A 27982-nucleotide genomic window follows, 5' to 3' on the forward strand; every position below is an offset into this window, starting at 1 on the left:
CCTTTAGAACATGGTACTCTCTCCATCTTATCTTTTGTGAGTGATTGTGCCAGAGAGGGAGGGAGTGCGTGCTAGCCACTACTTGTCGTCTGCATAGGGAGTGTCGTTTCCCATTAAATCCCATGTGATGTCCCCCACTCCGGGTTACATCCCAGGAAGTGGGAGGGGAGCTGATCGACGTGTCGCTCTGGTCGACGCGGAGACACAGACACAGACACAGACACAGACACACACACACACACGTATGAGAAGAGCTAGAGAGAATCAGAGATGGAGACAGTGACAATGCTCAGAGTGGAGTACTTTGGGTGGAGTTACTGTTTTCCTTTTTTTACGCAGACGGTCTTCTCAGTTGAGGAAGGAGGTTTCAGAAAACAAGATGAACACATGCATTTCTAAAGTGGCAATTCCCCTAAACAGGTTTGATTTTGAACCTTTCCAGACACGTAGTCTACGGACGCTGTTGTTCGGCCAGGATGTTTTATCTCGTCTTCCCACAGGCTACTGGAAAAGATTAGTGTCCCAGGGCTGGCCGAGTTTGTGTTTACTGTCGGCCAAGGAGGGACTCTGACAATGGCCAGACAACCCCGTGTTTTTGGTTATCAGTCCACTTCTGGCCGAAAGCTATTAAATGGACTTAACTTGACTATGGCACCTATGGAACCAGATGACTTTAACAAGCAGTCTTAATCCTCTTCACCCGGTTCCCTTATCCAGTCGTCATCCTACCATCCACCTCAACTACTTTCTACCTCCGCCTCCAGTTTAGATTTTCTTTTGTTTGATTGTTTGATTCCTGCTCTGCCCTGAATTATTTAGATTCAATTCATGGTTAACAATGTGAATAAATATATTAAAGAAATACGAATGAATCTAAATCGAAACCACCTTGTTTTTGAGGTGAAGGTTGATGCCGATGGTTTTACGGTAAGCAACCTCTTCATCAAGCCCCTTTCTCTCCCACTCTCTCTGGCCCTGCTTGGCTTCGATGTCACTATATCAGCCTCATCTTTAAATCACCATTTACCCCGTCTCCTTTGCTCTCTACAGCAGGTGATCCTGAAGCTGATCGATGACGCTGGATTTCAGTAATCCGTCTCATTGGACAACCGTCTCATGGTTCGGTCGTGGAGATTGAACTAACAACGAGCAGGGAGCCAGGGGTCTACCCAGGCACATTCCAGTGTACCGTCACACATACTGACAAAGGTCTGCTGCATTGTGGCTTGGTGACACACACACTTGGTCTATCTGCCTCAGCCAATCAGGCTGATATGTCAATAGCCCACCCGCCTTTCCTATCAAAACTTCTGACAGCTGAATTTATAAATAATGCTTTGTACCCATTTCCAGCCCCAGCCCACCCCCACCCCCTTTCCATCCCAACACACACAAAAAATAAATAATAAATCATGCGTGCGTGCGGTTGACAGTGGGCCATCAATCCAGCATCGCTATCTCCGGGGTCCATCTTAATGTAATAAAGGATCGCAATTTCCCTGTTGCCCAAAGAAGGCACGGGGAGTGATTAAATCCACTCCAGTCAATCCAATCAGACTCGGCACTGTCCGTCCCACTTCTCCCTCAGGGAACCACACACCAATCCGCCATCTCTCGTCTGTGTCTGTCTGTCTGTGTGTGTTTGTGTGTGCGTCTCCGTCTCTGTTGGTCAGGGGTATAATTAGTGGGAGTCTTTGAGTTTCCTTCTCACCAATCTAACCCTAACCCTAAGTACGAGAGACGGCAGCAGATGGACCCAACAGTGGTACTGGGATATCAGCATTATTTTTTGCAGTATTTGCATGCTCATATTGTGTGCATGCTTGTGTGCCCGTGTCCATCAGGGGCGCAAGGCTATGAGCAGTGTAAGTCTTTGAGTTTCATTCTCACCATGTAGAAGTAGGAGAGACAGCAGCCGATGGCCCAGAACACTGAGCCCGTCTTAACAGATTTCACCTGCAGGACAGAGACAGTGACAGAGAGATGAGAGACATTGCGGCAGAGACAGAGAGAGAGATGGAGAGATAAAGGAGAAAAACAAATCAAAACAAGGTCAGTCTAGGTGGCTACGGCCCACATTTGACAACATTGAGTAAACCGGAGACACAAGACATTTGATCACGAATGTAACCCCACACCACAGGCACAGTGACAGTAAAAAGTACTTTTATATTATTCAATCTAAAATGGCAATAGTAAAACTTAAGGTGTGGTGTCTGGCACAACGGGCACATCAACATAAACATTAATTCACGTCAGGGGGGAAACCGCAGAATTGAACCATCAATATTGTGGTTTCCAGGTGACCGGGTGTGCCTTCTTTACTGGTGCTGTCACTGTTTTAACTCTCCAACTCAATACACCAGCCTGGGCATACGTTGTGAACTGACTCCCTTATTGGATCTGAGAACGCGGATGTACGGTGGGGGATGTCTGCATATATAAGGCGGCTACACAACTTACGGACTATGCTCCGAGACATTTATATCTACATATATGGTGAACAACCCAAACTTTCAATCAGTATCACTTCAAAAAATGCGCAACCAATTTTAAAATAAACCAACAACCAAAGTAGCAAGAAGGCATGGTAGCTATAGGAATAAGAGAAAAGGGTTTGTTGTTGTAGAGCGCCTCGGCATGATTGCAATTTAAGCATCAGGAGAAGGCAAAATATATACAGAACAAAAAGTGTGACAATAAAATAGCAAAGTCACACAGACACAGGAGGGATTTTGTTTCCATCAAAACAAGGACTGAGCCAGTGGTTCTCTATGGGATCATAAGCTGTCAGAAAGAACACTGTGGGTGTCTGCAAGAAATACGCTGATGCTTATTTGTGCAATACACCACACAAGTTAAACCCATGTACACATCGGGCACACATTGTAAAGGTGCTTGTTTACGTCGTACGCAATTCAAAAAAAGCGCATTCAATTATGATTTCCAATCAAACACAAAACGGAGGACGACAAAACCCAATATGTGCTCGGTCCATGTCCCCTGTTTTTCTATCCCACAGGCAAGCATAAACACACACAAAATTACACCTACACACATCCATCAACAGAAGCCGAATTCCCCCCACACACAAAAAATAACATAACACACCAAAGTCCCCATCCACTGAAGTGATGGAGGGAACTTGAAACGAAGAGTGCGGTGTGTGTGTGTGTGTGTGTGTGTAAGGCTTGACTCAGAGATGATATCATATTGAATGCTACCTGAGAGACCCATTACAGCACACATAATCCTCGAATGGGGGGAGTGTGTTGGTGTGTTTGTGTGTGTGTGTGTGTGTGTGTGTGTGTGTGTGTGTGTGTGTGTGTGTGTGTGTGTGTGTGTGTGTGTGTGTGTGTGTGTGTGTGTGTGTGTGTGTGTGTGTGTGTGAGAGAGATCGATGGAAGTGCTGAGCACCCCCAAAGCCCCCCTCCAAAGCCCCCCCCCCCCCCCCCTCTCCGTCGCATTGACAGAGTGATCTGTGCAGAGCCTTGCATCTACACGGCGCCCGTCAAGCCATCCATCCGTCAGCCGCTCAAATAGTGTCAGTCAGACAAACAGGCAGAGTGGGCCACCAAAACAAGTCTGCGAGCAGAACAATCCTGAAAAGGTGAGGGTCCTGCTGCATCAACAAGCCTCATGCTGACCCCATTAGTATTCTGCCTCGGAAAAATAACACTGAATAACGGCGTGCGTGTGTGTGCGCGCGCGCGTGCGTGCGTTTGTGTGTGTCCCGGGATGTTCAAGTGTTTGTTTGTTTGTGTGTGTGTGCTCTTGTTCATGTGTGTGTTCGTATGCGTGTTCTCGAGCGTGTGCTCATTTTGAAAGATGTGTGCTTAACACCGGCGGCCGCGCCAGCGTGTTGCTTTGACAAAGACAGGGTTTGCGTGGTAAATTGAACACTGCGTTCAATATTCAAAAGATTTGTTTGTCTTGATGCTACTCCAAATTAAAAGAAGGACGTGACAGAAGTCCTTTCAATGTGCTGATGTTTAAAAAAGTTAAATATTTGTGCGTATTGACTATCGATGTGTTGAGCTTCACCAGTTGATTTATATGGAATATGTCGTTCTGTAAAGTGACAGAATTCAGACTTTGTAATTGTACCTCAATTTTAAGACTATTGCATATCTTTTTTGTGTTGTAGTTTAAGCACAGTTACAGTCTCCCAAGGTACTTAATATTATTCATCTGTCATCTGCTGTACACATCTGTACTGTAGTGAGGGCAGTGTGGTTATGTTGTGGGGTTCATGTTGATGGTCTATGACGTCCATAATGCTTTAGTGTGACGCAGTCACAATGATCTTCTCTCTCAATAAATAGCTAAAGTTCAAAAGGCAAATGAAGTGATGGATGAGTTGTGTGTGTCAAGGTCTCCAGTCTACTATGGATGAGGAGATAGAGGAGGGGGGGTCCTAACTCTAAGACCGCTCTGTCTGGGGAACATGGCCGCCGGAGCAAAGCTAAGAGGTAAGAAGAGGATCTGGCAGGGTTCGCCATTCGTTTGCCCTGGCGACCATGGCAAAGTGTTGCAGTGACAAAGGTTCACCCTTATCTCACTAAGTGAAGGGCGTCTGGTGATGCGTGAGGAGAACAAGGAGCCTACAAGGGAGATTTGGGCCACTGCAAAGAGGGACAAAGACAACACACCACACATAATTAGCCAGCTCAGGCAGACCTAAAACATAAGTGTGGTGCACAGACGCGCGCACGTGCACGTCGGTCTCTCCATGATTGCTGCCCCTCACGGAAGCGTAAAGCAACACAAGTAAGGCTAATTACAACAAAAAAATTATTCATCACAAGGATGCCCAAGTTGTGTCGAGGGCAAAGGCGGGAAAGCGAGGCACATGCGTGACGAAGTTCAAAGGCACGCACTCCTGGGTGTGTGCGGATTCAATTATAGATTGGAGGAGGGGGGGGGGGGGGGGTGGTGGTGGTCAACAGCTTAAGTGTTTGCAGCTGAATTGGTTCTAAGCAGATAGAATAAAGGGACGGATAATGAAGATGAGACAGAGGGGCTCAAGAGACAAGCTTTGGGGCGCAATAGGGGAAGAGAAAGACAGCGGGAGAGGGGGAGGAAGGGAGAGAGGGAATGAGAGAGGGAGAGAGGGGGCCGCAAGGACAAGGATTAGAAAAAGAATGACCGAAAGAAAAAGGCACAAAAGAACTGACCAAAAATAAAGAAGGTGAGTTGGAATGACAAAAGGAAAGTCAGGGGAAGGCTGGGGTTGGGGGGGTGAGAGAGAGAAAGAGGGTACAGAGAGGAGTAGCGAAGGTAGAGAGAGAAAGCAAAAAGGTAGAGGGAGGAAGCAAAGGTAAAGAGAAGGGGCCAAGACAAACATGGTCGTAAATGAGAGCGATAATGGCTAGGCAGTGGTGCGTGTCCAGGATGATTGTATTTCAGGCCCCTTGCCAAATGGGACGGCTGGTGAGATCACCGGTGTTGGTGTGCAACAGCAATTCCCCCCCCGCCCCGCTTCACAGGCGATGCATGATGACTGCATTGGGAAGCACCTGCTGCAACTGAGGCTGTATGGCTCACAATCGCTCACAGTCACACACAGACCCCCCCCCCCGACCCATCTTGCAGCGAGAGTAGATTGACGATATCGGCTTTCATATCACTTATGACGGACATTAGTTGTTTTTTTTTCCAAGTTCTTTGCATGAAAGCCACGAGGTTCTTGGCGAGATAAAGTTGAGTCAGGTCGGCTTCTCAGAGGAAGACATGAAAGCTACAGAGAGAACAGGCTGCCAGAGGGCTCGGAGCCCCTGCCTCAGCTAAGCCCAGCGCCTTCACAGGGATTTGGCCTCGGCCCACAGATCCAGCAGCGAGAGCCCTCTGACACCACTGTACAGCGGCCTTGAAGGGAGAAGCCCTTTGGGTTATTATCATGTTAATACAAAGTTGAAGTTCTAGATCGAAGAAATAACCTTTCTTCCTTCAACTTTTTAGTTGATCTTGTGGATCAGCCCGTGCATGCATAAAAATATTTAGATATTTGCCCTCCGAGGGTCGGTTCGCGAAGGCACAAAGGCCAGTACGGTTGGCGTGTAACACAGTACAGGGAAGATGTGGTAAAATATGGCAAATACGAAAAAGATCCTTCCACTTTTTGGTACTGGTAAAGTACTTAAACACGTCATCACTTTTAACTTGCAAGAAGCCATTGGCACAATGGCATCCAACGGGCATCCTGCCAGTCTGACCTGTAAACATCCTCACTCAACACAGAGAACATCTGGGAACGCCGCAGGGAGCCCGGCCATGTTAACCACCGCGCTCCACCGCACGGGTCAGCGAGACACCTGGACCCAAGAGGTACTCCCCCTCACATCGGCGGGCACACGGCCTGGGACCCGGGCCCTGCAGCGGGCTCAAGGCCCTGGGACGACCGCCCCCGCCACGCACAGACACACACAGGCGGCTGCACGTCGCGCTGTGATGTGGTATGGGTATGTGAGCGTGCACTCATGTGCACAACAAGGGTGTAAGGCGGCTGGCTCTGAGGGGAGCCGGGCTCTAAGTGCGGCCTGACTCCTGAGCCGGGGGCGGTCGGCGGCTGAAAGCGTAGGGTTAAGTGAAAGGCGGGGGGGGGGTCCCATCGTTAGCTCAATCCCGGTGGACCGACATGAGCTCCGAGTCCCTGGGTTGCTGCTTAAAGGGAAGCCGGGGCGTTTGGGGATAAACGGCTATACACGCGCGAGTTAAATAAATAGGCTGCAAGCTGGTTTAAAATGCTCGCGGACTGCCTGTGGCATGCATAACGGCGGCTTTTCGTGTTTCACTCCAAACACCCGTCGGGGTGTGTGTATGTGTTCAGATGTTTGACTATTGTGTGGGTAATTTGGATTTTAACATGCGTGCGCGCGTGCATGTGTAGCAGTGGAGAGTTGAGGCAAGCCTTGCCTTTAGTGGTGCAGATTTATCTGAGCAAGACTACGTATCAAGGTCGCCTAATAACCACTGAAAAGGGAGACTTGGGCGATGAAAGAACTAGGAACACCCTCTTCCGTGTCATCGTGTAAATGAGGTGCGTGCCTGTTTTTGAAAAACACAAAGGTTTCTGAATTACCCCGGATACAGAACAAAATAATAGACAGAGAAACACACACACACACACACACACACACAGTTTGTGTAGCTGTGGGCTAGCGAGGCAATGGATGATGGTGTTTTGAATACACACACAGAGGCGTCTGCGCATAGGGAGGTGCTGGCTGATGGGGTTTGAAAGGAGAGGACACACAGAGGGCAGGCGCTAAGAATGATTTCTTTCACTGGGTTCCCTTTCCCTTGAAACCCTTCCTTCTCCAAGCTCAAGGAACACTCCATGCCCCCACTAAAGTATATTATTTCGCTTATTATTGACAGCCCAATCTTGTTTTTCCGAAAAATAACTCAAATTATAACTAAAATAACACAAATGACCTTTGTCACCTTGGCATCGGCACTGGCTTTCTGAGAGCTTCTTTTGTTGACTCAAAGAGCCTTGAATAAGGTGATAAAGGAACAGTCTCAATACTCGGCACGAGAAATGGTTAAAAAATATCGGAGCACACACACACACAAACTTGCCACCATCAGGAGAGACAACACCTGGAGAGACACAGCGCACATCACAAGAAAGACTTGACAATAGTGATGCAGCGATCGTTTCTTCAGTTTTTGCATTTATTCCCCATTTTCTGAGAGGGAAATAAAGAAATCTTTCAGCCGTTTGCAACACTATCTTTGACTGAAAACCAATTCAAATCAAGACAAACTTTGACATGAATAATATTTTGGGTGAAAAATAAATTTCAAAATGGTGACCCGATGTCCTCCTATTTGCTGGTAGGCAGATGCCATTCAAAATGACGAATGTGGATATTGATGTATGACCGATGCATTGATTATCATTGATCATGCTATGAAAAACATCGCAACCATCTATCAATCTTTCCAATAGGCACAGACAATGGGTAAATGGCTGCAAATCCTCAACCATTCACTCAATATCAATTCATCTATTGTTATAGAGGTCAGGCATGTGCGCAAGCTTTGCCCAGCAGGAAATTGTGTGCAAGCCACAGAATGGCAGAGATAAATAATTTAAAACGGGAATGAATTAAAAAACGGGAGGGCTCTTGTTGGATATTCTTGCCAGCCCAGTGTCTTCAGTGAAATCGGTTCTGTGAAACCAAATTGAAAGCAAGCACAAGCCAAGCAAGCCTTACCAAACTGCTGCTATTGTTCCAAATAACATTGGTTCCTTAATGACCGATAATGGCATCGCTGGGCACTAGTGGTAAAACATAATGCAGCAACCCCCTTTCTAATAGATATCCATCCAACCATGTATAAATATAAGCGCAAACACTATTTATAAAACAGACATTAGTTCAATTGACTCCATTTTATTTTTCCACTTCACTACGCTATTACTAGTGCATATCGGTTGGCAGTTCAATCTGTTTGTGCAGGTGAACTTTTTCAGTTTTTCTACCTTTTACCAAAATAAGTCATACCACAGCCGCATCTCAACACTACATCCTGATAGCATGCATAATCAAACTAATCCTGACAGGCTGGCACACCGGATCCAAACTCTATTTCCAAGTTTATTCAACAACTCGAAAATATGCTGCCATTTGTACCATCTTGCACACCGACGCGATCCAAGACTAGCGGTGGTGGTTGGATCGAACAGAAGCGCATAATCTGAACGCAAACAGCGGTGGCGACAGTGACGCACCCAGAGGTAGTAGGTGAACTGCAGGGCGAAGATGGCGATGCCCTCGTTGTCGAAGGAGCCGGCCACCGAGCGGGAGATGTAGCCGGGGACGATGGCGATGAAGCAGGCGGCCAGCAGGCCGGCGCCCTGGCTCCACAGCTCCTTGGTCAGCAGGTAGGTGGAGATGGCGGTGAGGCCGCTGAATACGGGCGCCAGGAACACGCACACGTCCCGGATGTGCACCGTGATGTGAAGCAGGTTGAGAACGTAGTGGATGAGGCCCGCCGTCACCATCAGGCCCGGGTACACCTGGGGGGAGGTGGAGTGAGGGCAGGAGAGAGGTGGAGGGGAGGGAGGGGAGGAGAGAGGTGGAGGGGAGGGAGGGAAGAGAGGCGGTAAGGGAGGGAGGGGAGGAGAGAGGCGGAGGGGAGGGAGGGAAGAGAGGTGGAGGGGAGGGAGGGGAGGAGAGAGGTGGAGGGGAGGGAGGGGAGGAGAGAGGTGGAGGGGAGGGAGGGGAGGGAGGGGAGGAGAGAGGTGGAGGGGAGGGAGGGAAGAGAGGCGGAGGGGAGGGAGGGAAGAGAGGCGGAGGGGAGGGAGGGGAGGAGAGAGGTGGAGGGGAGGGAGGGGAGGAGAGAGGTGGAGGGGAGGGAGGGGATGAGAGGCGGTAAGGGAGGGAGAGAGGAAGAGGGAGGGGAGGAGAGGTGGAGGGGAGGAGAGGTGGAGGGGAGGGAGGCGGAGAGGAGAGAGAGGCGGGGGGGAGAGAGAGAGAGAGAGAGTTCTATTAAAGTACGCCACAGCATTTGTATGTTAATATTAGAAGGTCAAGAGTGAATACCTGAATCAGTTTATTATTCATGCGTGTTTTGTTTCATTCCATTATTTGTTTATAAACTGCATTCACTTTTATTTGCTAAATTGTTAGGATTGCAAATCTTGCGTTGCTCTTCTTTTTTGTCATTAAAACGTACCTCTTATTTCAGAACATTAACAATAAGGATGATTGGCTTGAGATGAATTGAATGCGAGTGAGAGAGAAAAACAATAAAAGTGTAGTGTAGAACGACCAACAATGCACACAAAGAGAACACGGTACAAAAAAAGAAAGGGGAACCCAACGAAAGGAAACCAAAAGATAATGAGTTTCTCATTAAAGGTTCCGTAAAAAGATAGAAATAGGGAACGACCGCTCGCTGAAGCTCATCAAGGGAGACAGCGAGTACGTCTTTCCCGCTTGAGGTGCCTCGAGAGACGGACCTCTCCGAGGCTCCGAGTGCACACAGCGGATCACAGCCATCCTGTTAACCGAATCCGCCCCTGGACCCTGGCCAGCGCTTGGCAGCGGCGCAGGTACCGTTACTCTTGAGGAGAGAGTTGTAACTCATTACAGCGGGCGGGCAGGCTGACGGGACCGGACCCCCTGGGGGGGGCCTTCCTCCTCTCCCCCTCTATAATACACGATTTTAATTAGGACCCCCGTGACGCATGCTGTCTCCTGTGACTAAGGCGGCCGGGTGCAGGGGGACGACGTGCCTGGCCTTTTACTGTGAATGATGTTGCCCGTTGACTATGAATGAAGATACGAATAAATATATATGAGAGAAAGGGTGTGTAATGTTTAAGAAGAGATACTACTCGTTGGATTCGAGCGAGCAGAAATGGAAGAGACAAGGGGAGACGGCCACGACGACGACGTCGACGACGAGAAAGGATGACAGACTGAGAATAAGAGGGCTGTGTGCATGGTGGGTTTGAACACTGTGATCCTTAAGACTTCGGGTCATTTCCGTTTCGCTCTTTGCATTTCTAATTAGCCGACGAAGGGGAGGCCGAACACCAAGCTCCATCGCCCGCAGGTCTTAATGTCCCCGTCCCTACCTGGGGGGGCCAGCCTGGCCTCCCTGAACTGTGGGGCGGACAAGTCCAAGTGGAATATACACAAAGCTCACAGAACTGGGACGGCGGTTTGAAAGCCTTTGAGTTGCCCGAGTGTGTGTGCGCGCGTGTGTGTGTGTCGTCGCCTGGAAGCCTTTCAGTCGTTCATTTTGAAATGTTGCCCATCAGCGGAAGCAGGAGAAAGTGAGTGAGAGAGCGCTGGGAAAGTTGCAGCCTCCCGTGTCTAACCCGTACTCAGCAGAAGGCGTTCCACCCAGGCGTACGCCGACATACATTATGAATGTGCCAGGGCACTTTGTTACGCGGGATAACAAAGAGCATTTTATTAGGCCAACAGTGCTCCATTGTCACACACGCTTCGCATATGAAAAGCCCTCATTCTCGGGGAGCTGGGGAGGGAACCGCCGTTCACTGCACACGAGAGAGAGGGAGTGAGGGAGGGAGGGAGGGAGGGAGGGAGGGAGGAGAGCGAGCGGAAAGAGATTGAAGATAGGCAGCGTTGGCATCAGAAGTGGGCAAAAAACGACAGAAAAAGAAAGAATCCGCTTGTGGTCCGATGAGCAGATATGCTTTTCCATCCTGGATGCGGGAGGATCACGGACGGGTGCCATGAAGAATTAATGGCCGGTGTCGGATGGACAATGCACCCCGAGCCTCAGGAAAGAAAGAGTGCCTGGAAGGAGGAGGGAGGGGGGGGGGGATGTGAAGGACGTCAAGCAGGAGATGATGATGGGGTGTTGAAGGATCGGATAGCCACAGGGGGCGAGGAGAGAGCAGCAGAGGTAGATGGGAGGCCGACAGATGCAGGAGACATGCACCTCTGAATGAGCAAAAGGTGCTAGAGGCCTGGGCCTTATGCATCGTTTCAAGTTTTTGACAACCCTCAGGTATTCCGAAGGTATTTTCGCAAAAGTCCTGCCACAAGCCAGGATCTACATTCACAGTGTGCATCTTCCCCTGCTTGAAGGACGTTTATTTTAAGTGGACACACTACTGAAAAATCTCATCGCAGGCGTTCTGGACATTTTAATTGGTGGTTGCATCCTTTTGAATTAATAAAAAAAAAAAGTGGAACGCTGAATGAAAACAAGGTAAAATTGTTTTATGGACCTTCATTTAACAAATCAACCAATTTGAAATGACACCGCAACCTGTGAGGTGATCAAGCATAATAAAATAGGACACCTTTATATGCCTAAGACAGCTTTATTGAATTCTTAAATAAATATTAGAATTTAATTTGACCTTGTTATTAAGTGAAGAGAAGAATGTTGTTTATAGGCTTACATTTTATTTAAAGTCTCGTGGCCAAACGGTGAAGCCCATTAAAGCAGAGCAAAAACGACAGGCATACTAATATAGTTCAGTGATTAATTAGTTAGTCCAAGTGATGGTTTTAAGGGAGGCCTCAGGAAGATGTACCCTCGGTCATTAAGAAACACTTGAAATAGCATAGAATAACTTGCTTTTTATACCCTCCAGTAGACAGACTTTTCTGATGAAATCGTCAATGAAAAATCCTCGTCCATGCAATAATGTGTGATCGGGGCAATGCATATACCCTAAAATGATCCTAAAGTATTAAAATGCTAAGATGAAACGCCAGGAATCGCACCGTGCCAACACTTGGTACTGGCATCTGGTTTGGTATCTCACAAAAAAACGCAATAAGCTGTGTTCCACAAGGTGTTCCGCCGTGTCTTAGGTTTGATTTCACTGTTCAGCTACCCTTTAAAACAAAAAAGAGATTCGTCCCCCATTTCAGTTGCGTCCAGACTGATTCGAGCTAAAACAGCCCGGATCCACTCTAATGCTGGACACATTCACCTCAGGTTCGCCCAGTGCCCAACCACATCGCAACCACTGGCATCGCAAGTGAAATTCATAAAATAATAATGTGGCAGATAAAAAGCTCGGCCTGAGCCGACTTCAGCCAGCTGGCTGGATTGGCACGCCGGAGCCTGGCGGATCTCTTAAGCTGGTCGTAGGTCTTGCTTTTGCTTTGCATAGATTTGCATGTGACAGGGTGATATTTGCATATGGATTGGATATGGGATGACCCCCACCCACCTAGGGAATGAAATGACTTTGAACCCTCGGAGGGGGAATACGACCTGCCATCTGTAAGTTTAGTGTTGGTCGCCTCAACTTCGGAGAGGACCGGTAATGGGCTACAGCAGGCAAAGCTACTACACCAACCCATTCGATTAAAGAGTGAGGCGCTCTTAATAGCCTGCATCCCGAGGCATTTCTCAGAGTAAGCCTGTTAATGGACTCAATTACAAATACAAAATGGCATGACAAGTTGCCCGTAGGTGCCAATCTATTGTTCATTATTAGGTACAAACGGCAGAATGATATACACCAGTAGACGGGGCCATTACAGCAGCAGAGTACGTGAGGAATGTATAGAAAACACAACGCTATTTGTACAGGTGACACTGAGGTCTGAAATACAGAGCAGTTCAACTCCCAATGGAAGGAACCATAGCACGTCTATTCCCATTTATTTTATAATCAACAATAAAGATAATATTCCTGAGATACAACTGGGAGTATCCCGCTTTACATATAGTCCTATAGTTAGGAGATGAATGACAATACTTCTCCACATTCCTACCTGCCCACTCTTCCATAAAAATGCGGGATTCCCAGACTTGAAGCCAATAAACAAATATATTGTACATCTTGTGAACATTTTGCTCATAAAAGTGCACAATTATTTATAGACAGATCTTTTCTTTGAGTATTAATTTCTAAAATTGAACAATGGACGTAGACAGATTAGCGCTGTCCCATTTGTATGCAGAGGGCGTTGCACGGCACCGCTCAAGGACCATGAAAATGTCATAAAGATGAACTTCCAAAGACTAGACACTGATAAAGTCAGATTACCATGTCAAAGCTTTTTTACCACACCCCAAAATATCGACAAACAGTGGCAGAATCAGCGCCACCCGACTACAGGGTTGAATGACTTTCGATGTGTACATTTGTGAAAGGACAAAAACAACGAAAACACAAGTAGACTATCACTCGTCCGGATTTGGTTCGTGATTTCAATTTGAGGTTTCTGGGATGTCTTGCATCCGTAATGGCGATGCGCAGCTCTTTGCAGCTTTACAGCAGGCTTACGAAATCCCACAGAAGATTGCCAAATAGCAGTGAACAGCAACAGAAAAATAAAAGAGAAGGAATGTAAGAGGGAGATTTTTTTTAGGAGGGACATCTGCCAAGAGCAAAGCTGCCTCGCATTCTCTCAGCAGGAGCCAACAGATGAAGTACATTGGGAGCCTGAACACAAGCTCACCCTGGCACCACAGAAACGTGTTTTGTTGTCACGATTGGACCGTTGGCCGCCGAGATCAAAGCTCACGGCACAACGGCTCATAACCCCCCTTCTGTCCAAGGAAGCTAAAAAAAAACAACAGCGCTCAAGGCTTCCTTACAGGAAGCTCTGGGCATATGCAAGTGTTTGTGACTTGTTTGTGAGGAAGCAGGGAAAGAGGGTCAGAGGGAGATGTATGCTGCATAATTGGCAGGCAGTAATTCACAGAATAAATGGGGGGGGTTGTGTATTTTTTTGTTCGTAAACAGGGCAACCGTGCAAGCTTGGAGGTATCCATCAAGTTAACTGCTTCCTACCGTCCGCTGCGCCAATGCGATTAAGACTCATAGCGGTGTTCTGCAGGAGACTTACGAGGCAGAGCATGGTACAACATGCGTGTCTGGTATCACCATGCAACAGAGTCCTCTTGATCAACATGCCCACCAACCAGTGTTCTGCCTTACTACAGGGGTTCTTTGCATGAGGCTTGAATAAGGCGAATATTGCCTTCCTCAATCCTCGTCAGCACTTTCTGGTTGCCGGTAGAATCTCATATTGCCATCTTAAACGTCCAATGCCTGGGGTGAAACGGTTCAGTACTACACGCTTTTGAAACATAGACAAAATACATTTAGTCTGATTGTATTTTTAATAGAGCTGTCAAGCGATTAAAATATTTAATCGTGATTAATCGCATTAAAGTCATAGTTAACTCACGATTAATCGCAATTAATCACAAATTATTTTTCTATGCTAAATATCCCTTGATTTTTTTGTCCCGTAAATCTTCTCATTTTAATTATCTTATCAACATGGTGAAGTGCATCGGCTTGCCTTGTGCAAATGATTTTTTATTGATAACAACATTGGCATATACTGATCAAAACAGGACGATACAAAAAAAGAGCCTATAGTGCAATTAAACGACTGCTTTGAACAAATGTAATTTGAACATAGCAGTCAGGCTACTGCTTCTTTGTTTTGAGCCAAAGAATTTTTTTTTTTATTTATATATATTTTTTTAATATAATAATTACGTTAATCGCGCGATAATTTTTTTAACGCCGTTAAAATTGGTTTGCGTTAACGCCGTTAATAACGCGTTTAACTGACAGCTCTAATTTTTAATAATTTTTTTTCATTTATAACAGTAAAGCACGTGGATAACTTGGCTTTCAAAAGCATATGGAAACAAACAAAACAGAAAATGCCTGCTTTAAAAAATAAAATAATTACTTAAACACAACTCCAACAAGGGATGCTCGGTCTCCGAGTGTCCTTTAGTGGAATCATCCCCAAAACATACAGATATGAATGCAATTTACGCAATTTGTTTTGGATTAAATCGTTTATTATAGAGCTGTCAGTTAAACGCGTTATTAACGGCGTTAACGTAAACCAATTTTAACGGCGTTAAAAAAAAATAGCGCGCGATTAACGCAATTGTTTTATTTAAAAAAAATAAAATAATAAATAAATAAATTTCTTTGGCTCAAAACATAGAAGCAGTAGCCTGACTGCTAGGTTCAAATGACATTTGTTCAAAGCAGTCGTTTAATTGCACTATAGGCTCTTTTTTTGTATCGTCCTGTTTTGATCAGTATATGCCAATGTTGTTATCAATAAAAAATCATTTGCACAAGGCAAGCCGATGCACTTCACCATGTTGATAAGATAATTAAAATGAGAAGAATTATGGGACAAAAAAAAATCAAGGGATATTTAGCATAGAAAAAGAATTTGCGATTAAACGCGATTAATCGTGAGTTAACTATGACATTAATGCGATTAATCACGATTAAATATTTTAATCGCTTGACAGCTCTAGTTTATTACTATTACTACTATTATTTACAAGGTACAATAACTGAGTCATGTATTGTTTGGTTTGCAGTACAGATCTGTGCAACGCAGACCCTGTACAGCCCGGTTCAATGAGGATTCATGTACCGTCTCACAACTAATGCATACATAAAATACATGATGTAGTGTTGCCCTTTCCGGCTCGCCTGAATTAGTCCCAGGTGGATAGAAAAGTGCTGTGCTGCGGTGGTGTAGGGCTAAAAATCCATATTGTGCATCCCTAGAAATGAAGTTGTGTGTGGTGCATGAAATGTGTTGGTGAACAGGTGTATTGGGAATACAGAGCCATGACCTTGGAGGTCATACTTACTGTGCCCCCAACGATCCTGCCCAGCGGGTACCATGCTCTCTCATCAAACCAGTTGAGGAACTCGTAGAAGCCATTGGTTGCAAGATGGTGTGTTGATCTGTAGTTAAACCTGAAGAAGAAAAACAGATAGATGTTAAGTACAAGTGCAACATTAAGAGCAAAAATGCAACACGATGTCGAACACAGTCTAAAAGGTCCGCTTTTGAGTTTTGAATTACAGGGAAGGTTTATGGCACGCTCATACACGGATCATTCCCAACAAAGTCAAGCATGCAAAAAAAATCCCATGCAAATAACTCTCTACCAAGTCGGATTAAGATGTGAAGGGTTCCACTGTTTAGCACGAGTGAACTGGCCAACTGACGAATTGAGAGCGAGACGCATTCAGACACAGTACGTTCTGTTCTGCATGAGGCACGCACACCTATCGGAAGATAAGTCCACGCATGGTGAACCTGAGGCAGAGAGTGAGGCGACGAAGGACAATTACCTGTTGCAGCTGACACTAATGGAGAGAAATGGCGATGAAGGCCTGGAATATAACCTCCTCTCAACCTGGCTAATCATCCCTCTCTTGTCCTCCCCCTCTCACACCTTGGCCAGCTCATTGCTTGGTATTCTGTCATATGTGAAAATCCTTTTGCAAGCACGCCAAAGCGGGGTCAAGGGTCACGGTGTGTAGAGCGACCGGTGAGGCGGCTATGCTGCTTTACTTCCCTTGTGTGTAATCAACTCCACATAAGATGGATTCACTGTTGTGGGTCTGGAAATACAAGGCAGTGTGATGACGCCATGTCTTGTTGATGTGCCATACAAGATGGGCTGGTTATCTATAGGCCCTTCAAGAAAACGAATCTCATAAAAAATCAGGGATTATTTAATGTTTTGTTAACATGGCGTTTTGCCACTTAAAAAGTTTTGGTTTATGGGCACAGAAACCGGTTCTTAACTGTACCTTCATCACCACCACCAACCCCCCCCCCCCCCCACTGTGAAAAGCTGTTTTGGAGCCGACACATTTTATTTTGACAGCAACACACACACATACACAAACCCCAGATCTTTTGTCAGAAAAGGCAGTCATGATCACTGACAAGCAAATGACCTCGGAGTGCCCGTGGCTCTTCGAACAATGACATACCCAAGAAACCAGCAAGCACTCTCAGACCTGACAAACCCGCCATTCAGCTGTGCGAATGAACGCACTCAATTTAACCCACTTCCAACTACAGCACATCAGGCTCACTGTTGGTGTCTAAACTTCACCTGATCCAACGGCCAAGCAGCAGTAATGGAAGAAGAGGAACAACACAATGGGAACTTTGCCTACTTGCCGTGCCTCCACAACTCTTGCCATCAGCAAACAACCACTTATTCCAGTTACGATCCGAGAGGTTAAGGTAGGCCCTCCGCATATGGTAATTTAGCCCAGTCAAAGTCTGCTTTCAAAGTTTGTCAAAAACACAGTGTGAGCCACATAAACCACCAACGTTCCCAAAAGGTTGTACTTGAGTTGGAGGCTAGGTAAAACACATAGCAAGTTGTGAGAAAAAGGTGGCCCTTTAACAACTGATAATGGGGGGGGGGGGGTCCATTGGTGGTCAATTGTCAAATGCAGCGAGGCAAAAGTAGGGCAGCACAACAGCCAGCACACGGAGGAAATAAAAAGAAAAACATTTTGCAATGATCTTCTTAAACGAGGACGGCAGAGAGTACTCTAATCCTATGTTTGTCACTTTGATGGGTGGGATAATGTAGCGCCCCGAAGGAACATTAGCAATTTAGTGCGGAACTGCTGATATGTTCTCTGCCTGCAGAGCAGTTCAGAGCACCACACCAATGCTCTGGGAACCGTTGCGATAACATGCCCCACACACTGCTCAACAACACCCAGCCAATGGAAGTCAGGATACAGATACAAATATATGCATATATTTTCTTCTTTCAATCAAAAATATACTGTAATACACAAATTACATTAAATAATAAAAATGTAAAATAAATTTCGATTCAACATAGGATTTATCCTGTTTCATATGCCTAGAGACCGAGGCATAGAGTGATTCAGTACGAAACAGATAAAATGATAGATTCTACTAGACTCAACATCACCTATGGGAAACCAACAGGCTTTGCAATTAATGTAGACCTAGATCCTGGAACGTTTTTTGCAGATTAGCAAAAGCCCTTCCAATAAAGACAAAGGATCTACCCCCAAGCCAGACAAAATTGGTCCCATTGTGGTTTGTGAGCGAGTAATACCTCAAACCTACATGTTGGGCCGCCTAGTCACATGCGTGGCCCCGATTTAACACCATGGCTGTGGCAGCTTTGTCAGTGCGTGAATGAAGGCTGATTCATGGGATGAAACTGCTACTTTGATTGATTTGCTCCCCCCTCCCGTTCTTCACACTGATCTGATGGATTAAATGCAAGTCATGGTGCATTAATGGACCTGGAAAACCATTACCAAGCAGCTGCTTCAAAATCAAGCCCATCATGAAAAAGCAAATACTTACATGAGGCATCTGGCAAGGGTGTGTTAAAACATGCATGAGATCTCATGACATAAGTGTCACTTGTGAAATACAATATCTCAAGGACATAAGGCGTCCTACTCAAAATGTCATGGACATACAAGAGAACACTGAACTGGGATCAAATAGAACACAAAAATGACAGCTTTAGGCTAGACATCAGCATCTATAGGCTGTGCTCAAAATGACAGCCTATTATTAATGTATTGGAAAGGCTTTTGGACCAACAGAATCATCTGAAGCAGAAGCTTTCTCTGAACCACTCCAATAGCTTAATCAGTCAAGGGTGGCTGACGGAACATATCCCCAGAGCAAAACGTCAGATATGTTTTTTGAGGAGAAATGTGTCCTAATGGACAGGATGAAGCATCTGAACAACATCTGGATCTAGTCCCTTTGATAGTTGTTTCAGTGGAGCAAAATCCATAACCCAATTAAAAAGTATACTACGGCTAATTGGGGGGGGGGGGGGGTGGGGATAGCGAAGTGCCCTTTGACCTGATGAACAAGAAAAACTGCCGAACAAGATTACCCCAGTGTCTCATCGCTACACAGTTAGGCTCGTTAACTGGGCTCTGGACAGCCTGTCGCCGTTCAATTACCTCCAAGTGGTGTTATTGCAAAGAACTGTTGCAAAGGGTGATCATTGGGAGGGTGCAAACATTTCAAAACAAAGAATACAACAGGAAACCCGCTGTCTATTATACAAACTAATAAGATTCAACAGACTAGGGCTGGGCGATTAATCAAATTTTGATCAAGATTTCGATTTTAGCATCAAACGATCACAAAACTAATATAATTTAACATAATAATAATTGACCACTGTGTATTTTTTTAAGGCAAAATTTAAGTTCTCAGTTACAAAGTGTTTTTTTGGGAGAGACATGCTGAATAAATACATCATGTTTTCAAACTCAAAAATAATAATTGGAATAATTTTGATTTCAACAAAATAATCGTGATTATGATTATTATTTTTTTTTTTTCATAATCAAGCAGCCCTACAACAGACTAAAAAACAAATTTTCTTTGAAAACAAACACTTCCATGCGTCAGCAGGGAGTTATACACAACTGTTATCGAAAAGAAACAAATCAAATAGTAATAAATGCATCTGGCAGAGCAACATCAGGATGATGCAGAGGAATCCCGACACATCCAGGCTAAATTGAGGGGTTAACGACCCAACAAGGTTAATGTGTTCTGTAATGGCATTCAACGATAGCAATAACATGCAGATGCTAGAGCAAATTAGTCAAGTCTGGATTTAAATATGGCCTGTAATTATTTGCTCACTACCACAGACATTGGGTTATGCTCCATGGGGCTGATGCAGAGGGTTTCTGAACGAGTTAAGAGTTATAACATCTAAATACACGGAAGAGATCAGTAAGGCAATGAATATAAAGTGCAGCTAATGATACCGCCAAGCCATCCATTTCCGGCATTGGCCAACAGGCGATAAATAAATAATAACATTAATTTCAGTGTGTAAACAGTTGCTTGGGAGAGGGGAGAGCCTTGAAAATGATCGAGCACACGGCTCATCGATGGAGATAAAACAGCAACCGGCGAACGCCGCTCAACTGTAATGCCATGAGGAATAAGCCGTCAGATTAAAACTAAAGATCATTCATTTACATACATTAGGATCTAATTCCAAGTTGCGTTTTTCAGAACTTTTCAACGCAGCCAGCTGGCGTTGTCGGGGGAAGCACAGACAGATGGCGCCGGCTTGCTAGGTGGGCCGTGCTGCCACTCTGCCAGTCTGCCAATAAGCAAAGAGCCTTTGCAAGCGCCTATTCAAACACTTAAATGAAAAAAATGACACGTTCTGTAGAGCTATGCTTCGCTATGTAAAGAAATATTAGTATAATGGAAGAAATACAGGCCGTTATGTTGAGAAAAAAAACAAAGCACTCACAGTGCCATCACATCCCAGGTGAACAACCAACAGGAGCGCGATGGTGCATGACGGCATATCAACACAGCCTGGCGCTCGCCCCGGGGAGATGGGACGCCATAAATCGCCCCCATTTATTTGTTAAACGCAGGCACAAATTCTGACAGACTGAAGATAAAGAATTGTGCATACAATTTAGGTTCTGTAAAAGAAAAGTGACATTCGTCCTGTTTTAAAGTTGAGCGCTTTGTGATAAAAACTTGCTGTGTGTAGGCATTCGCCGACATCGACAAAGAAGGCAGGAAAAATAAGAATGAGAAAAAAATCTGGAACAATACAAGATTGGTTTTGGTGTCAGCGCTGTGCTCCTTTTTTGTCCAGCACTAGGGTGTAAAGGCAAACAGCCAATGAGCTCTGGATTTTCCTGACATCCATTAAATTGCGAAAAACTGCCAGTGCATTTGACACTCTAATACGTTTTTTACTTTATTTATACATTCATCAACATACCAAAATGTTACAAGAAGGGAAAATGACTGGAATGGGACTTACTTTCAACCAGCCCCTGCTCACTAGGTTTTGTAACACCCCCTGGGTGTTACAAAATCAGATAAAGTAAAATAAACATACAATTAAAAAACATTAATAAGAAAACCGGTCTCGTTTGACAAATGTTGATGACAGATACCGGCATAACAAAGGACAACATGACGAATAGATGTTAGTAGGGAAGCGATATGTAATATATATTTTTTTAAGTGTGAGTGAGGGAATTGTTTAAATCAGGGGTTTTCAAAGTGTGAGAGAGTGAGCCCCCCCTCAGAGAAGAAATTTCAGCTGAGCCCCCCCCCCCCTGGATTACTTTCTTCTGTGACCGCAGTTCATTTGGCTTCCTATCAAAAAACTCCCGGGGCTTGGTCACCAGACTTGGGTGCTTGGTCTCAATATGATGCCGGAGTCGACATGGTCTCATACCGTCATTAGCTAGCACCTCTTTGCAAACCACACACTGTGGCAGTGGAGCATCTTCAGATCCAGTCCATGAAAATCCCAAGTTTAAATATTCATGGTCATACTTTCTTCTTTTTTTGCTTGCCCCAGACTCTGTCTCCTTACTCACTGTAGCTTTAGATACTAAAAACCGATCCATTTTGCTAAAGTTAGCCAGCAATATTATTTTCTAGGGCTGTCCCCGACTCTGAATTTTCTGAGTCGAATCAATCTGCCTTTTCAGTCCAGAGATTCCACTATTCGGCGGGGTTTGTTTACCGGTGTTGCTATGGTGACCTAAATTATTATAAGCAACTGAAAACGATGCCGGTTTGAAACTAAAACTGTGATTCTGAAAAAAGTATAAATGCTATCAAAATTCCGTTTCGATAGTATTGAAGATACAAGTGTGTAGATTTGTTTAATGGTTTGAACGATGGTAAACGGTTGAAAAAGGAATGAGTTACGATGTCTAGAAGTAGGTGTATCAGAATGGCCAGACGTCTTCAATGAAAACAGCTGAAAACGAAGCGGTATGAAACTAAAACTGTGATTCTGAAGAAATTCTAAATGATATCGAAATTCTGTTTAGATATTATTGAAGATACAAGTGTGTAGATTTGTTAAATGGTTTGCACGAAGATAAACGATTGAAAATTGATTTAGTTATGTTACTTCTACAGTTGAAGAAGTACGACTGATGATTTGAATCATCGACTTTGAGGGTTTTTTTCGGATTTATTCTTTTCTCACGTCGCGCCCCCCCTGAAGAACTCTGGCGCCCCCCAGGGGGGGCGCGCCCCACAGTTTGAAAACCACTTGTTAAATGAACCTTGCAAGATTTAGTGCTATTCCAGTTAAGCAGGATCAGACAGAAAGTCCTCACTGAATCAACCGCCATTGTTTTTTTGTATTTGTTACGAAGGATAAAAAGATTGTCGTTAGGCAGTTAGGCTGTTAGCACAGTCCTTGAAAGACTTGGGTCCAGAAGCTATTCAAGGTTGGACCTAACCTTAAACATATGGCCCAGAAGCTAGGACACTGACCACTGGATGCATTTTAACCAACCAACGTTATTGCCAACCTGTGCTAAGTCCTATCAAATTAATGCTAATACGTTTTTTTTAGAGTAAGATAAAAGGACCTACTTTCTGAAGGTGGCTCACATAATCTCATATCCACATAATGGAGCCAAATAAAGAAAACAAAACAACAACTTGTCCCCTATAGCCAAAAGCCTTCAACATAAAGCCCACATTTTAAACATGGATTTGTCCAAAGAGTGCCAACAATGCACTCTGATTAGTTTTTAACAATAGGCCAATTTGAGCTGCCGTTAACCAGAGTCATTGGTTCTTTGTTGGATTGCAATTACTGTGATGGTTTTATTTATATCCAACAAAAGCCCGTCGCTGATTGTGCATGCAGGGAAGACAGCCGAGCAGCACCATCACAATTCGATGAGGGAAATAAAAAAAATAACATACCAAAAACACAGGAGACATTTAACTGTTTGCGGACCGGGAGAGAGAGTCCCTTTGGAGGGCATAACAGAGAGAGAAAAGAGCAACCTGCCGTACAGACAGTCGCACAGCACAACTTTAAACAAATCATGCACACTGCCCGGGGCGACCGGGAAAAAGCAGGTTATTAACCTCTCTTCACACCGCTGCTACAGCTGCCAGAGGCCCGGCACCGGGCTGTGGAACTCTATTTACATGTTTCTTTCCCCTTTCGCTTCAGTGTGGACGGTCATTTCACACTTGAGGGCGCGCAGTATTTCTCACCAAACATAAGTGGAAGGAGATAATGCGTAGGGACAGAGTGGGTGTCGGGTCAAGTCTGGCCGCCCCCTTGTGAGGAGAAAGAAGACTATGGCCGACTTACCAAGGGCAACCGGTCCACGTTCCCTGTGAAGTGTTTGTACGGCCTTGTGGAAGGATAATTAATACATGAAACAAACATTAGACTTGGAAATGTATGAAAGATAAAGAATTGGAACAACCAGAAAAATGTTTACACCGCTATATTGAGGTCAGCGTGCACTAGTCGCATCGTTGATTATTCAGATAGACTGACATCCATGCAGATATCCTACACTATATTTTAGTATTGCCTTTAGCAACATTTAAATAACACCATAGGAAAGTACGCAATCATCAGTTCACAGAAACGTGATTGGCAGAAATGGTTTAGACTGCCTCCGATGCAGGCAGGAGGATATACGCACTATGAATGTATCTTTTTTGAATTATATTTGAATATAAATATATATAAAAAAAAAACAGCCCAGCCCTAGTGCGCGTCACTCCTTGATATAAACGTGTCACAAATTATATGTTGGTGTCCGAACGCAAGCTCTATCTATCGCTGGCTGCAGCCAGCGAAGGAATTTCTCAGATGATGCAAAGTGCCAACGCTGAGAGAGTGCAGAATACAAAAAGTACCCATTGAGACAAATGGAGGCTTATCAAATGGAACCGATCACGGCAACAGAGACGCCTCTTCTCTTGAAGACTAGATTGCCGGTAGGTATTTTTCAGCTGATGGAGGCGCCGAGGAGAATGGCTAGGATGGGAGGGATCGTAATTCTCTATTGAACCGCATTCAGAGGCAATGTTGCAGAGGCAGTCCAAGGCCTGAATTAATAAATAATCAGGGACTTTCACTTTCAGTAAGTGTTTTTTTTTTTTTTTTTTTCCCAAAGGCACACATACTATCAGGGGTTGAGGCTGCCTGGAGCATGACTGCTATATAAAGGTGCTAAAAAGCTAGTCCAATTGAGTTATGAGAAGACGCAATAGAAAGGTTTATGGTGATTGCTTTGCATTAGTGTTCAACGTTCAATTATCAATTGTTATGATGAATAATTCCATGTTTAAATTAACACTATGCATGAGTATCTACATAGTAGGAAGACATTTTCAATTTGATTTGCTATGTTTCGCTATTTGCCATGGGGTGTTTGGGATAATGTTGTATTTAACAAATTGTAATTATTGGAAAATAAAGTGCACTGCAGGGTAGGGCTTGCCAACCCCTATGAAGCCCAGCAAGGTTAATTCCTTGTTTAAAAATTCAACAATAAGTAAAAGTGACCCAAAGCAATACACCAAAGAAAATAGATTGATTAGAAATTTCAAGGTATTTTTATTCGACCATGTTTGCCATCCCATAGTCTTTAAAATGCATCCAGAGTTATAAGCTGCTTTGGTCACATGTGCTTACTTAAATTGAAGTTACAAAGGTACTTGGTCCGTCCCAGTGAATTATATTAACATCGACATGTGCTCCTGCACCTTAGTGTGATGAGGAACAGAATGCATGCAAGACCAAGAAACACTTTGTTCCTCAAACCATCTAGGCTACCTGAATCAAGATCGAGTAATTAAATCGAGAAAAGATGTATTATTCAAAAATATGCACTTTTGTTAAAGTCCAAGAAAGGGACGGGCATAATGAATAACAGATCCAAGATGAGTGTGACTTAATACAATATAGGTCGAGTTGATGAGCATTTGCAGACCAGCGAGGCTGTGGCCCACCTCATTCATCAAGGGAAAAAATAACACTGAGCTGCTGTGTGCATGAGTATGATTAGCAGCGCAGCGGAGCCCAAGCATTCAACAGACTGAATCAAGCGGGGATCCTAATGTGTACTAGTTTAGCAGCACCAACGCAATCTCTCTCTCTCTGGTAGCCTTAGCAGAATGCTGATGGGTAGGAGGTGACGGGGCAGAGTTTAATAACACCCCACACACCAAGTCCACAGACAAAAGGCAAAGAGTATGATCACTTGGAGAAAATCGGGCAAATACAAACATGAAGGAGGATGGAACCACAGGTAATTACTAACACAGGGACCTATGCAAAAAGGACCCAACTCATCAGACTTTTTTTTGTTGCAATATCTTCAAATGCAGTGTAGCTTGGGGAAAAGGAGATGGGGTCTGTTCCGAAATATATCCCGAACAGCAGTTAGGGATATCATTTGCTAAAACAAACCTAGGGAGACTAGAGGGAGAACTAGGTGGTCTTCCAAGGAAAGAAAGCGAGTCCATTTAGAAATCTGCCTCGGGTCTTTTACGGTGTTACAAGAACAGCTCTTAGAAGCTCTATGGCTGACTTTTTTTTTGATCCAATAAATTATTCACAAAAGGAACACACTGCAGGCATTAAATCCTCCAAAGATATAAGCCATCTCCCTAAGGAGTTGTAAGGAAACAAACATGTGGACGTAATGTTTTGGGAGTATTTAGTGATGGGGAAACGTGTTGGTGTCCTGCCAGAGGAAGAGCAAACAGCAGTAGTTGGCACATTAAATGCACAAATATGCAATTTTGATAGTTTTGACAAAAGAGGGATGCATACAAATAGATGTCCTCTAGTCCTAGTAACTCCATTCGTCTTGCTCCGAGGACAAATATTACATTAACCCAGTAGGCTTTTAACATTATTTTAATAGTATAGTCAGATTAGTTATTCTACACTATAATAAGGAGCAATACAAGACTAACTGCTAGCGGTTCATTTTGTTCACTTTATTTTTTTTAAACGACCTAGGACAGTAATCACACAAATAAGCTAATGCATGTGGTTCAGATCTAGTGTCCATGTGAACTATTTTCTTTAGTTCCTTTCAGGCAAAACAGACCATTTTACCTTGGGTGAGATTTAGTATAATTCCTTTAGTTACACTTACTCCCATTGCCAGATAGTGTTTTATAAATGAGTGGGAAAGGCAAGAAAAGGGACACAATTGTGCCAGGTGAACACATAATATTGTGAGGTCCTTTCCCATAGGCCTTATACACCCAGTGGCTGTCTTAGTTTGAAATGGAAGCTGGCTGTGGAAGGTGGGGAAGTAGTTCCACATGCAGTACATTGCCACGTGCTGGTAACAGCAGGATCAGTGGCTTTCATTGATAGATTATTGCCATGCCCGTTCAGTCCCGAGATTAGCCTACTCAGTCATTCTTGAGCTGTTTAATAATTTATGGTCCATATTTCTTTCAAGATTCATATAACCTCAACATAAATTGCATCAAGTTCTTTGAACAATTTCCTTTTATTTACACATGGGGCTTTTAAAAAGCCATTAGAAAACACCTTCACACTTAACCAGACCCTCAAAATAGTGCACAGGAATCGTGCAACGGCTCAAAGACAAGGCGCACGTGCTAAATTACTTTAGGTTAGAGGAGGGCAATGATTTATCGATTGCTGTAAAATATCTAATGAGGTTTTTAAAACGTGGTTAACAGACCGATTACCATCAGCACAAGGTGGCTACCTATCCCAAATTAGCAGTTAAAAAGAAAATCTATCACAGTATTTTCCACATTTACGGCAAGAAACTTTTCCTTGCAAATAGGATCTTTGAAATGCTAAATAAATTATCATTAACAGCCCCTGCAGATTGAGATGGCTCCGATAAACAAAATACAACCAAAATACCTACTAGTCTGATGGTTCTTGCCCACTGCATGGTATACTGCCTGGTAAACATGGTAGCAGAAAGTTACCCCTGATTCTAAGGGATGCTAAATCAACACAGCATGAAACTTCTGTGATGACATTTAGAGTTGCATACACAGTTAAAGGGGAACTATGTAACTTTTTTGGCTTAATTTACATTAACATAACAGGTGAAGAGTCATTGTGATGGTTCTATAACACTTTATGGGTCGATTGGTCGCTGTTTCGACTCCCCCTGGCGCATCTTTGCGGAGAAAGGGAATATGCAAGTTTCTGCCGGCGACCCGCCGCTCACTCTCGCGGGAGTCTCTTGGGTCTCGCGAAGCACCGAATTGCATTACAGCACTACAGACCCACAAACACGGAACCGGCTCGATACAACACAAGTAGCGAAGAGATTGTTACATTCATCATGGATCAGCCGACTAAAAAGAGACAGAGAAACCCAATGTCGGAGAGAGAAAAGGGAGACTGACCGACAGAGGCCAGACACGAGTAAACGTTGGGCGAGCTTCTCAGGAATAGCGTGAACTGAAAGAAAAAGAAGACTGCAAATTGGATGCCAACTTACCATGGCCGTGTTGCTCTTGAAATTGTAAGTACCCTTGGGTGAACTTTGTCCTCCTTGTATTGTGGCTTCTTCATGTTGATAGTCTCTGTAAAAATGTGTTTGCTCGGCAGTTTTGTTGTGAGCCCTGTATTTTTCTAGCTTGCTTGCTTGCTGGGGTGTTAGCATACTCGCTACCAAAACACGTTTGTTTTCATGGTTGTTTTGCTGTTTGTCTGTCTCGTCCCCCAGATACAGGCTAAATCCCCGAATCCAAGTTCTTGTTTATTTAGATCACTAGACCGCTATTCGAATGCCACCACATTTTCTAAGAGTGTATAGCCTATATCACGTGATATGCCCGGCTGGCCTTATAATACAGTACCCTGCACGTAGCTGCTAGTTAGC

The 27982-nt window shown here is 44.5% G+C and overlaps 1 protein-coding gene across 1 annotated transcript in view; it reads right to left on the reverse strand.

Moving 5' to 3' along the window:
• Positions 1 to 27982, reverse strand: part of LOC115535710 (dolichyl-diphosphooligosaccharide--protein glycosyltransferase subunit STT3B) — a 119620-nt gene that overhangs the window by 28180 nt on the left and 63458 nt on the right. Inside the window, exons 2-4 of the mRNA XM_030347132.1 lie at positions 16117 to 16225; positions 8744 to 9031; positions 1891 to 1956 (exon numbers count right to left, since the gene is read on the reverse strand). Of these exons, the coding sequence (XP_030202992.1) occupies positions 1891 to 1956; positions 8744 to 9031; positions 16117 to 16225 (463 nt within the window). The remainder of the gene's footprint in view (positions 1 to 1890; positions 1957 to 8743; positions 9032 to 16116; positions 16226 to 27982) is intronic.

This window comes from Gadus morhua, chromosome 22 (genome assembly GCF_902167405.1).
Source record: "Gadus morhua chromosome 22, gadMor3.0, whole genome shotgun sequence".
NCBI lineage: Eukaryota > Metazoa > Chordata > Actinopteri > Gadiformes > Gadidae > Gadus > Gadus morhua.